General features: G+C 44.2%; 1 protein-coding gene across 2 annotated transcripts; it reads left to right on the forward strand.

The window, feature by feature from the left end:
- Positions 1 to 3,623: 3,623 nt before the first annotated feature.
- Positions 3,624 to 11,019, forward strand: LOC118775303 (potassium channel subfamily K member 4). 2 transcript variants are annotated; one of them, XM_036525140.1, is made up of 8 exons: positions 3,624 to 3,701; positions 6,097 to 6,226; positions 6,792 to 7,050; positions 7,394 to 7,511; positions 7,723 to 7,883; positions 8,382 to 8,568; positions 9,096 to 9,238; positions 9,755 to 11,019. In XM_036525140.1, exons 3-8 carry the CDS (start codon positions 6,862 to 6,864, stop codon positions 10,421 to 10,423), a joined length of 1,467 nt encoding a protein of 488 aa, XP_036381033.1. In that variant the 5' UTR covers positions 3,624 to 3,701; positions 6,097 to 6,226; positions 6,792 to 6,861; the 3' UTR covers positions 10,424 to 11,019. The 2 variants fall into 2 exon arrangements, with proteins under 2 accessions (XP_036381033.1, XP_036381034.1); XM_036525141.1 differs by lacking the exon at positions 3,624 to 3,701 and adding an exon at positions 3,718 to 3,729.
- The last annotated feature ends 1,261 nt before the right edge of the window (positions 11,020 to 12,280 follow it).

Below are 12,280 nucleotides of genomic sequence, written 5' to 3' on the forward strand. Positions count from 1 at the left end.
TTTCCATGCAAATCACATTACAGTGTCTGCGTGTATGTGTTTACGTGCATTTTTGTCTGGGCTGGGGTTCACAGCTGTCATCAGATTCTCAACGGGGCCCGTCGCCGATAAAGAGTTAAGAACCACTGCTTCTAGAGGTCCTTCGGTTTTCACAGACAGTTACAGATGCTGAGTGCGTTGTTTGCAGCGGGGTTTGTTTCCTTGTCCAAGGCTTGTAAAAAATGAGTGAGAGTCCGCTATATTTCATACTCACAGACCGTGGCATTCTGCCCGGCGTAAACAGTTCTGAGGTACATCAGTTAATTACAGGCTGGAGCATTTTAATCCACCAGTTCCTATGACACAGAGGGCCACTCTGTATAATGCAATCCCCCATCCTTTCAGAGTCTCTCAAATGCTGCACTTCAGTGTTTGATCCATTCAGCTCTTTTTCCATCTGTATCTGAGTTTGTTTGTTTGTTTTTAAAGTGGAAGGTGGGAGGAAAAAAAAAAGGAGTGACCGAGAGAGAGGACTGAAAGATGTGGTTGGCGAGAGGAATGAATGGGAGAGTTAAGGAAATTTTCCGCGTTCATACGGCATGTGTATGGCATGCGTATGGAGCTGATTAAAGATCTTGATACTTGAGAGCCATGTAACAGCCACTGTATTGTCGCTCAGCAATGAGTTGGCAAACACTTCTGATGAATGAATCGTTGGGAGGAACACTTACCCAAGAATTGCCTTGTTTGTTTCTGTGTTACATATAGTACTCACATGACAATGACAACAAATTAGACTGGAGAAAGGGTGTCTGCGTCGGTAGGAGGTAATCATTGTATTGAAATGTTATAATTGTGCAAATTTAATAGTGACATTGGTAAATACTGGAACCCACTCTAGGCTAGTCACCCAGAGCCATTTTTAAAATCGTTATATGAATTACAGCATTCGGTAGATATGAGCTATGATTTTTATTCATATTATTGAATAATGTATGTGTAATCTGTATCGAAATTATCCATTTATGTTCTTATTCTCTTCGGATTGGTCAAAACTGAGAGATATGTATAATTACCTTCTTGGTTACCCAGACTGACCCCTCATACATCTGGAACAATTTAGATCATACCTGCTGTCTTGTTTGCAATACCTTCACTCCCCCAGCACAACCGCAGAATTGACTGTACAGTATTGTGTTTCAGTCACAGCTGCAGTGTTATATTTTTAAATAAATATACAATGTTACGAGCGAGATGGTTATTTTTAGTGTGTCTCCAAGCAAACAGCATTTTCACATGGTCACTGATATAATTTATTTCTTGACAACTGTCAAACGCCGAACAGGTAATGTTACCACTGATGTTTGGGCCAAGTATTTTCAGTGTCAATTATCATGTCAAATGTAGTGGTTACACTGCTTTTGATAGTTTTTGATCTTAGACATTTGTGTGGCTGTAGAGCTAGTGGTTGCAGAATCAAGATATAAACAGTATATTTATAAATGTTATATTAAATATTTAAATGTATTAGTAAGTCTCTACATCTTTACCCTTTGGCTGACTTGTCCACTATGGTGTCTTATTCCAGAGGGAGCATTTTACCAGAGAAAACCTGTATAACTCTCCTTTAGAACCAAAAATATGGATATTGTTAATATACACACTGTTTCAAATGTAAAGAATTATAAAGATATATGCTGAAAGGCAATGCATGAACATTTTGTTGGTAAGCATGTCCATTTTCCTGGCAGAAACTTGTTTTGGAGTTATTGTCGTGTGTATTCACAATACTCTCCAAAATGCAACCCCAAGAACAAATGTAAAATGGTAAAAGTTACAACGCTCAGTAGCTACAAAAGCATGTGATGTGTTTTTAATTGGAGGACCAAGAGACAGAAATAGACTGGCCCTGATCCCTCAGGGCAAGAGATCGAGGGGGTGGCACAGGTGAAGACAGGAGCAGCACAGAGGCATGGGGGACGGGAGGGTGGGAGGAGGGAAAGACAGGTGGAGAGCGTGAGAGTGGGGGGCACAGAGAAAAAGAAGGAGGGGGCTGAAGGAGAGAAGAGGCAGGGGCCAATGACAGATGGATAAAAACTTTATCAAAACTTTACAGATATGTGTGGAAGCTGAGTCTCTCCGAGGAAATGTAACCTCATCCCCTCCTCTCTCTCCCTCTCATGCCGCAGTGGCAATGGTCGGGGCTGGTAGCGTCAGCCAATGCAGAGTTGGCAAGAAAACATCAGTGTGTATCCTATAAACTTGGCAGCAAGTGTATATGGTGTCACTTGAGGTAAACAGATACAAAGGCACACACTCAGTCACGGAGAGGTGGAGAAAAAGAGTGTATGTTTGTGTGAGAGGAAGACAGACTACCATGCCTTTGCAATACAAATGCATTGTCGTCTGTAGAATAACACATATTTCAGTGCTGGGGTTTCCATCTCTGTTACACTAGCACATGCTTCCCTACATCTCGTTTTGATCTAAGATTGCTCCAACATGAATTTTCATTACATTTTCTGGCACAGTTGTTAAAAGTGTAGATCTACTGTAATTTTTGAGCTACTGTGTGTGTGTGTGTGTGTGTGTGTTTGTCTGTAGGTGAAACATTTCTGTCACACTTATGACAGTGTTAACCCATCCTGGTCTTCCCAACCCATGTATGCAATTGTTTTTATTCCAGTTATGCTCAGTCATTCAGGTCTGACTAAGCTTTTAATTGGGTATTGATTTGAACTGACATTTCTTGTCAGTCACTTGCCATAGATTTTCTGTGAAAATTAAATTAGTTAAATTAAATGTATTGTTGTGGGCGTGTCTGCACTGAAGGGGAACTCCAACAAGTCTGAAAGCACACGACAAAAATTGTGGTGTCATACCTAGCTTGCTTTGTGCATATACTTATGCTAAACTTTGTGGCAACTGAATTAATTTTAGCATTTTGGGGAGCAAACCATTGCTGTTAGCCTTGATGTCTCCATTAGCCATGAAGAAGTTTGCTCTCACCTCACCAGCTATTTCAGAAACAAAATTAAAACATTTTTTGTGTGTACATGTCCTTATTTTGCCTTGGCTCAGAAAACTGCTCATTTGTCTGTACTTGTTTTTACTTTTACATTGTGCTGAACCAATGCTGGTAACAGTCATTATTTATATCATAATTATTTGCCACCGAATACATTTTACAGTACATTAGAAACAGGTAGACATACAGACAGACAGACAAACAGACAGAAACACAGAGGTGGAAGCAGGCACACATGAGCATACACACACGCCGATAGACATCACTTCACAGAAGCGTCAGCGGTCACACACACTGTATACATACTGTAGATACAGTCACGTATATGTCCACAAGTGAAACCAACACCCGTAGTCACCTACTTCCGTTCCCTTTTCTCCACTGGGAATCTGGGGGGAAAAAAAAAACACATGCAGAATAAAAAGAGAACAAGAGAAAATGAGAGAAGATGGAGGGAAGATGAGAAGCAGGACCAAGTACAGTTTAACTGCACTGACTCCTCCCTCCAACAATCCCCCCCCCCCACCCCCCCAACACTACCACTGCCACCCCACCCCACCCTCTCAGCGTGATCTAGTATCTGTTCATTTCTTAGGCATGCAGCTACAGTGTCTCGCGGGCACACTCACACACTCAGCGTCCATCTCGCAGACACAAGCTGACACCCCCTATTCAGAGGATCATTAACGCCGAGGTAGGAGCGTGGGAGACGGCTCCGGTCTGTAAGCGTTTCTGAGAGATTGCTGGCCGTTTCTGCATGCAGGAATGACAAATCTTGCTCCGTTGCACAGCATAAGCAGGGCGAGCGTATGGGCTGCTTTGAGAGTTTTATATACCTTGTGAGGGTTCCAATTTAAAGTCTGCAAGAGCTGCGTTGTATTGGAGTCGCGGTGCTTGCTTGGTGTTGCAGGGTTGTTGGGTTGTTGGTTTATTGCTTGAGCAGTGTTTGCAGTTTACATCCCTGATTTCAGTCAATGACTTTTGTATTTTCTATTTGTGACCGTGTGTGTGTGTGTGTGTGTGTGTGTGTGTGTGTGTGTGTGTGTGTGTAGTCTACATGAGTTATGGGGCAGTGTTTGTGTTTTATGTCTGGACTGCATAACATACATAAAGATTTTTGTCTTGAGTACTGATATATGATATTTGGATGTGTGTGTGTGTGTGTGTGTGTGTGTGTGTGATTGTCTGTAACAATGGTATATTATTGATCAAAGCGTATATCTGAATAAGCTCTGCAGCAGACATTTCATTTCAGTTTCTTCAGAATGATCACCCCATCAATCCTGCTGGTACTGAGGCTTACCGTTATTGGTGTCTCACTTAATAAATGGTTATTTGTGCTGGTCCACGCTGCACTCAGTTGGAAATATAGGCAGTATGTTTTCCCATATGCATTATGGATTTTATCCCACAACACATTACTTTCTTGTAAGGGCTGATGCACTAATTAGCAGGCTGTTCAATGACAGAAACATGAAATACAAGTGCATACATATGATGCTGCTGGATGTATTGCCAAAATGGTGCCAGTGCAAATGTGTGCCTTGCTATAATGTCTGCTGCATAATCTTGAATCAAAACTCCTCCTACAATCAGGAGGGCCTGGCAGAGATCAAATGCAGCTTTTTGTGCTGTATCTGTGAGTTAGAAGCCTGAAAGTCAGCAGCACCACAGGCCCCCACTCAAGACCAATAAACTGTCACACACGTGGAGATTTATAACACTAAGCAAAATAACTTCTGGGCAGGTTCAGTACAGTGACTGTCTTTGAGGTCAGCTCCTTGTGTACAACCGTGGGCACACTCACACACACACACGCACACATACACACACACACGCGTGTGTACGTATATGAAGCCACGTCTAAATCTCACAAGATACACTGGTTCTCTCATGCAGGTTCATTTAAGCTCATTTTCTCTTTCTTCCCTCCTGGCTGCTCCCTGCTGTTTCAGCTGCATTTTACACTCTTTTGTTCTTACCTTATTTTGAAATGACATCCCGCTGAAAAGGTGCAATCAAGGGAAACGCCTTTTATCTGTTACGCAGCTGCGATCTGCGCTCCGGCAGTTGCATGTTTCAACAGTTCTACATCAGCTACAGCGGTGATGTTTCTGTCATCTCGTCAGTCCACCAACGGGCAAAATATAAAATTACGAGGAAAGCCTTTATTAGCCATCTGTATGCAAATGCTTTTTATGTGGTCATCACAGCAATACACTCCAGTATTAAATAAATACAATGCATGCAATAAAATGTTCATATAAAAAAAACATTCTACATACATACTACCAACTTCTATTAAATTGAGTTAATATATGCACATAATTAACTGTAACTTATATAAGCTTCAACTTAATGTATTTATTTATTAGGATAAAAGGATAAAATGGCACTCCTGGGGGTTCCCAACTGGCTCAATCACCAAGGCAATCCTTATGTTCGCCTACGGTACAGGTGCAATCCCAGCCATGTCGTGAACCAACATTGACTGGGAAGCCACAACCTCTCACCACTCTCAGGCACCCTGTGATTCACCAGGTGCCTGCAAGTTGTTCTGATGACATCAGTGGAGTACTGCCTATCCTCCAGTTGGCATGTGCTTCACCGTAGTGCACACTGGGACTTGTAGTATATAAAATGTCCATTGGCTCCATGGGAGAATATTGGCAGACTGTATTTGCTTCTCTTCAGTTTTCTTCTCCATGTGTAGAGACTGTCACGGTAAAACGAGCCTAATGTCTAATTAGCAGCTCCAGAACTGAGCAGCACAAAGGGGTAAAAAAGTATTAAAAATGACATTTATGACACGAAACAGTAATCGTTTGTATATGTTACTATATTGAGTTACAAGTGTACATTTCAGCATATTTTAACATATTTTTTTCATTTGGTATAAGGTGCGCTGCATGGGGTGTGCTCACATGATTACTGCTACACACATAAGAATGTGTCAGGCATTCAGACACCAACATTACAACATTACGTCATCATCGCTCTCTTCCCCCTGTTTGTTTCATCCTGTAGTGCTGACATGCTGTAATGTACCTCCCCACCTCACTCACTCAGTCCCAATCTGTCCTGCTCAGTGTCGCCCCCTTCAGACAGCGATGAGAACGGCCCGTCTGTGCGCTCGCCCCGTAGCTATGGATCCAGAGACTCAATTCTAAGCCACAGAGAAGAAAGAAGGAAGAAGAGGAAGGAGAGAGAGAAAGAGAGGTACGCAGCGCCTCGTGTCTGTGGTGGAAATGTGTGCATGGGGGGGGGGAACTGGGTGCAGCCAAAAAAAGAAACAGCACTAAATTTTGAAATTCAGAGGCTGCTCAGGGACTCGGTTGTCAGGCTGCTTAACTGAAGTGCAGGCTGAGCCCTATTGCACAGGCAGGCTCAGAGCCAGGAGAAAATACAGAGAGGTGCAATTGCAACCCACCCACGGGGGTGCACAAAAAGTCGTAAATACTATGTAGACATCGGGATATAAGGAGACAACGGGGGTGCACTGAGGTCCGTCTGGAGGTGCAGTGCACCCCTAAGCACCTCCATAGCACTGGGCGTGGGCGCAGGTTCGAAACTAGTTGCGACATTTGTAGACAGTGAAAGCTGACAGCAGTGGAACAAGGGTAGGATGGGATTGAATGTAGGATAGGAAGGACAGAAATGAATGTAATGTAATGCAGGATAGGGGTGGATAGGACAGCCAGGGTTTCCTGCGTGCTTCAGTATGCCGTCGGGGAGGGATCAGAGACGCGCTCGGGTTCAGTGGAACGCCCTCTGTCTGCCCCAGCTGTGCCCCAGAGCGCACCAGCACCGGCAGCAGCAAGGGGCGCGTGAGTTTGGGCCTGCACGGAGTGACCATGCGCTGCTCCACCCTCCTGGCCATTCTGATAGCGGTGCTGCTGTACCTGGTTCTGGGGGCGCTGGTTTTTCGGACCCTGGAGGCACCCAGAGAGGAGGGACAGCACAACCAGCTGCAAAGCTACCGTATATCCTTCCTGGAGAACTATTCCTGCGTCAGCTCTGAGACCCTACAGACCCTCATAGAGGTACCGTGGATGCCTTCATACAAGCACACATTTACACTGCACTACACCACCTGAACTTCACTCCCTCATTCTGGTGACTGTATCTAAACACCCTGTGTACAGTGCTTACCATTGTAGGAGAACTTCTTTAAAGTCCCTGTTTTGATTTCTACTTTCTTTTGGTTTTGTATAGCTGAAATTTTAACATTGAATGTGTTGAATGCATATGTCACCACAGGTGTCTTTAAACGATTTTTGATTGAATCTCTGTTTTATTGTGTTTTCCATTTTCAATGCTTATAATGAGGTTTTATCTGCCTCCTTATTTTTCTCTCTTTCTCTCACTCTCTCTCTCCTGATGTAGGAGGTGGCAGATGCAGTCGGAGCCGGTGTCGACCCCAGCAGTAACTCCACCACCTTCACCAGCAAATGGGACCTAGCCAGTGCCTTCTTCTTCTCTGGCACCATCATCACAACCATTGGTGCGTCACCACTCGGTGGTCTCTGCTCTTTCTCTCCCCGCAAACTGATCTAGGATCATGTTATGAATCCCTAATCTGTACCCCAACCATTATTAAGAAAAAAAAAATAATGATCTGGTGTCAGCGCTCAGGGACATGCTTTATGCTCACTTTATGTATCAGAGTGGGTGTCTACAGCTTCCTCTCATTCCCCTTCTTCCTCACTCTTCAGGCTATGGCAACATTTCCCCAAAGACGGAATGGGGCCAGCTGTTCTGTATCTTCTACGCACTAGTGGGGATCCCCATGTTTGGGTTCCTTCTTGCCGGTGTGGGGGACCACCTGGGGACTGGGTTAAGGAAGACAATTCTGAGGATCGAGAACCTGTTCCTGGTGAGAGACAAAATGATATCGAGTATTTATTTATCTCTTTTCGTCCTCGTCTTTTTCTGTGACTCTGCTTCCTCTCTCTCGATACACCTCACCCACTGGCTCTCAGGCTCTCAAATTTATAATTTTTTATTATAAATGCAAAATGGTAGTCTGTAGACATTCTTAGGGACCTGGGCTTGTAGCCAGAATATTTAGATCCTCTCTGGAGTAAGGCTGTTTTGCTACAATATCCAGATGTTTACATGTATAATCCCTACATTAGAATTGTCCTGCATATGTGAAATATCAACAAAATGACCCACTCAAAAAATAAATATTACTCCATTTTTAAAAGACTGATATATAAATATAATAAGGTAATATATTGTGTTAAGTCATTTGTCTTATTCAGCTAATAATATAAATAGATGCAAGTGTTCAGGTAAAATACCACTCTTTCACTTCCCACCCCCATCGCCTCCCCTCTCTTCTCTCATCTGCCACCTGTCTCTCTCTCAGAAATGGAAGGTCAGTCCCACCATAGTGCGGGTCATCTCGGCTGTCCTCTCCATCCTGCTGGGCTGCGTGCTCTTTGTCGCCGTGCCGATCCTGGTCTTTCAGGAGGTGGAGCAGTGGTCTCTGCTGCAGTCTGCTTACTTCGTGGTGATCACCCTCACCACTGTGGGCTTCGGGGACTTTGTGGCAGGTACCGTTCTAGAACAGGGTGGCAGTGTAGCATGGTGGATAGGGAGCTGGACTTATACCCAAGAGATTGCTGGTTCCATTCCCTGCTGGGTCACTGCTGTTATACCCTTGGGCAAGTTACCTAACCCAGAAACTGCCTCAGCAAATGTCCAGCTGTATAAAGGGGTAACATATAAAAAAGACTGTAACCTATATAAGTCGCTCTGGATAAGAGCATCTGCTAAATACCAATAACGCGATGTAACATGGAGATATATCTGTTTATCTCTCTCTTCTAATGTTCTGTTCTTTGGACACACTCACAGGTAGGGAACACCTGCCTGAGTGAGGTTCTACAATCACAGTAGATTACATTGCGTAGAATTACACTGCCGTAAGTTTTGGAATCAATCCAGACAGCCCTGGAAATCATACTGTCTGCTGTTAATCTAGACCTACATACCAATCTACTAATTCTATACCAGTGGAATTGCATCTTCTCCTCCACTCCCCCCCCCCCCCCCCCCCCATTTATTTATCACTTCTCAGGTGATGGAGATGACAGTGGTAAGGATCACTGGTACAAACCCCTGGTGTGGTTCTGGATCCTTCTGGGCCTGGCGTATTTTGCCTCCATCCTCACCATGATCGGGAATTGGCTCCGGGTGCTCTCCAAGAAAACCCGTGCTGAGGTACATCCGGGTCAACAAACTGAATTGGAATTGATTGAATTGAGTTGAATTGAACCGAATTGAATTGAATTGAATTGACTCAACTGTAAAAGGCTTACAGTGCACACAAGTACATGTTCAGTTTTAAAGAAAATTGTATACAAATATACAAATTTGACAAATGTGTAATGTTTTAGAGTAGAAAATCCAGAGAAAAATCCTTATGTTGATACTAATTACGTAACATCAAAGTTCCCTTGATATTTTGTCTGCTTTCCTCCTCTTTTTTGCCCATCCCTTTCTTTCTCTCCTCTCTGTCTTTTCTGTCATTTTTTTGTTTCCCCTTCTTTCTTTTCCTGTTTCTACTGTCCTCCTATTCTCCCTCTCTCTTTTACCTTTGGTCTATCACCCCTCCACCATTTTTTCTCATGCCTTCCCGCCTGTTTCTCACCCTCTCTTGATTTTACTCATCTGCTTGTCCTCCCTCCCCTTTGTACTGTCCCCCTTCTCCCTCTCTCCCCCCTCCCCTCACTCCAGATGGAAGAGCTCAGAGCTCACGCCACCGACTGGACCCAGAACATTCAGAACATGTCCGTCGACTTCCGCATCCCCAACAAGCTGGAGGACCCCTTCCACCACCGCCGCCGGAAGCGCCGGCGTGGGCCTCACAGTCACAGCCACAGCCAGGGGGCGGGGCAGAGCAGGGCCAATGGGAGCGCAGGGAAGGGAGGGCAGGTCATGGAGAACGGGCGCCTGCCCAACCAGCAGTCCGAAACCTCGTCGTCTTACTCTTACTCCTCGGACGGGTCGGATTCGGAGTCTGGCTCAGAGGCGACCGAAACGGAGCGGGTAGGCGAAGGAGGGCCGGAGAAGGATGCGGGTGAAGCGCCAATGTCCCCCGAGTCCGTCCCTGACCCCCACAGCTCCCAGCCCCTGGATTATTTCGGAGAGAACCTGGCCTACATTGATGAGTCTTCAGATGCGATGAGCGGGAGACTGAGAACAGAATCCGTCCTGGATCCAGACCATCCGGATTATACTCGTCCACGCAAGCCCAAGAGGAGACACCCCAGACGACCGCTCATCGAGAGAAATCACAGAACCATCCCAACCAACAGCAGGCCAGAGAGGAACGAGCCCAATGGTGACATCCAGCCACCGCCAAACCCTCCACCCCCTCCTCCCCAGCCTCCACACAGAGGCTGAAGACTGACAGCAAATGCTCATGGGAAATATGGTGCAAAGACAGTCTGCTGCCCACTGACCTGTGTGTGTGCACACGTTTGTGTGTGTGCATGCTAGTGTGTGTTTGAATGTGTGTATGTGTGTGCACGTGTGTAACTCTGTTGCCTTCCTGTCCGGAGAAATGTATCATGAGGTACATCCCTACCAGAGAAAGTTTCGCAGAACAGCCCTGCAGAGTGGCAGTTTGTTACTGCCCCCTGCTGGAACTGAAGTGGTAAGGACAGCAAAGACACAATGAACTTGGTGGATCCCACACCATTTACCAATGTGGGCTGCATGTCTGGCTAAAATAAATGTGTCATGTGGTCCTCCACATCTCTTTCTGCACATCCATGAAAGTGTTTTGTTACTTCTATTGAGATGTGACACAGAAGTTATGCTCATACTGTTCAAGCAAGGTTGCTTCTGTCTTCTCTGGAAAATGATTGGTTTTTTCTCTTTTATACTGTGTTGGGCTACCCCTCCCCCTTGCATGGCAAATGGGCTGATCCTTTGTGCACAGATAAAAAGCCATAGGTGTAATTGTTTGAGGGGGTGGTTTGTATGCTATGATGGGCTAATGATGTGCATTAAATATATTTCATCTCAGGTTTCAAAGCATTTATGGAAAGGCTGGAATGATATTATTTTATTTAATTACAATTGATTATAGATAATTCTAGTTCCACTTCCCCTTTTGAAATGTATGGTTTTATTTTAATTAGCTTCTTGAAATGTATTGTACATATTTCTCCTCAAAATGAATTATTTCAGTTTGGAACTGACTATGTCATAAGGTGAAATCAGGATCTTTTTATAAAACTCTCTTTCACAAAACCTGTAAAATGCAAATTTCCTGTTTCCATTTTTTAGTATCTGATGATCTAGTCAGACATTGCTAATAAGTTAAAACATTCAATTATGTTTAGTTACAAAACATTACAGACTTCCAAAAAATGGCTAATAATATAAAGAGAAGCATATTATCCATCATGTAAGTAAAGAATAGGGGTGTATACACTTACACAGAAGAGTGAGAAGCAGTGGATACACACCTCATATTGTGGTTGATGAGATGTGTCAATATCACTCATTTACTGCTTACTGATTATGTAAGTTGGGACAGGAATGGCAAACGGAATGTTACAGTTTCAGTATGCCACATATAACTCAATTGTGAATTTACAACAGTTAGACTGTATCCATTATATTGTACATGTATATTTACAGGTGTGTACGTACGTAATGACTATAATAACAAGGAAAAGGTATTGAACCATGTAATACATTATTAAGGGCCTGTTGAATAGAAAATATTGCATTTCTGCCTTTGCTATATCATATGTCGTAAGTGTGTGTTTGAGTGTGTGCATGCAGGTACGTGTAGCCATGCATTCGTGTGTGTGTCTGCGTGTGAGCATGCATATGTGTGAGAGAGTGTGTGTGTGTGTGCGCGCGCGTGTGTGACAGTGCGTGCGTATGTGTGCGTGTATGTGTGTGCGTATTTGAATGCATGTGTCTGTGTGTGTGTGCACATGTATGCACGTGTGTGTCAGCGCATGCGTATGTGTGCGTGTATGTGTGTGCGTATTTGAATGCATGTGTCTGTGTGTGTGTGCTCGTGTGTGCGCATGTGTGAGAGTGTGTGCTTGTATGTGTGTGTTCGTATGTGTGTACGTGTGTTTACATGTGTACTGTTGTGCTGGCAGGTTGTAGCCCTGGTCTTTGCCTGCAGGTCTTAATAAACTCCTCACAGATGTGCCTCCCCACTTTGCCTTTACTCTTTATTTTCAGCCTCATATGAGCATGATCTCCAGTCTATAAAACCCGCTGCTTAAA

Source organism: Megalops cyprinoides, chromosome 3 (genome assembly GCF_013368585.1).
Source record: "Megalops cyprinoides isolate fMegCyp1 chromosome 3, fMegCyp1.pri, whole genome shotgun sequence".
Classification (NCBI taxonomy): Eukaryota; Metazoa; Chordata; class Actinopteri; order Elopiformes; family Megalopidae; genus Megalops; species Megalops cyprinoides.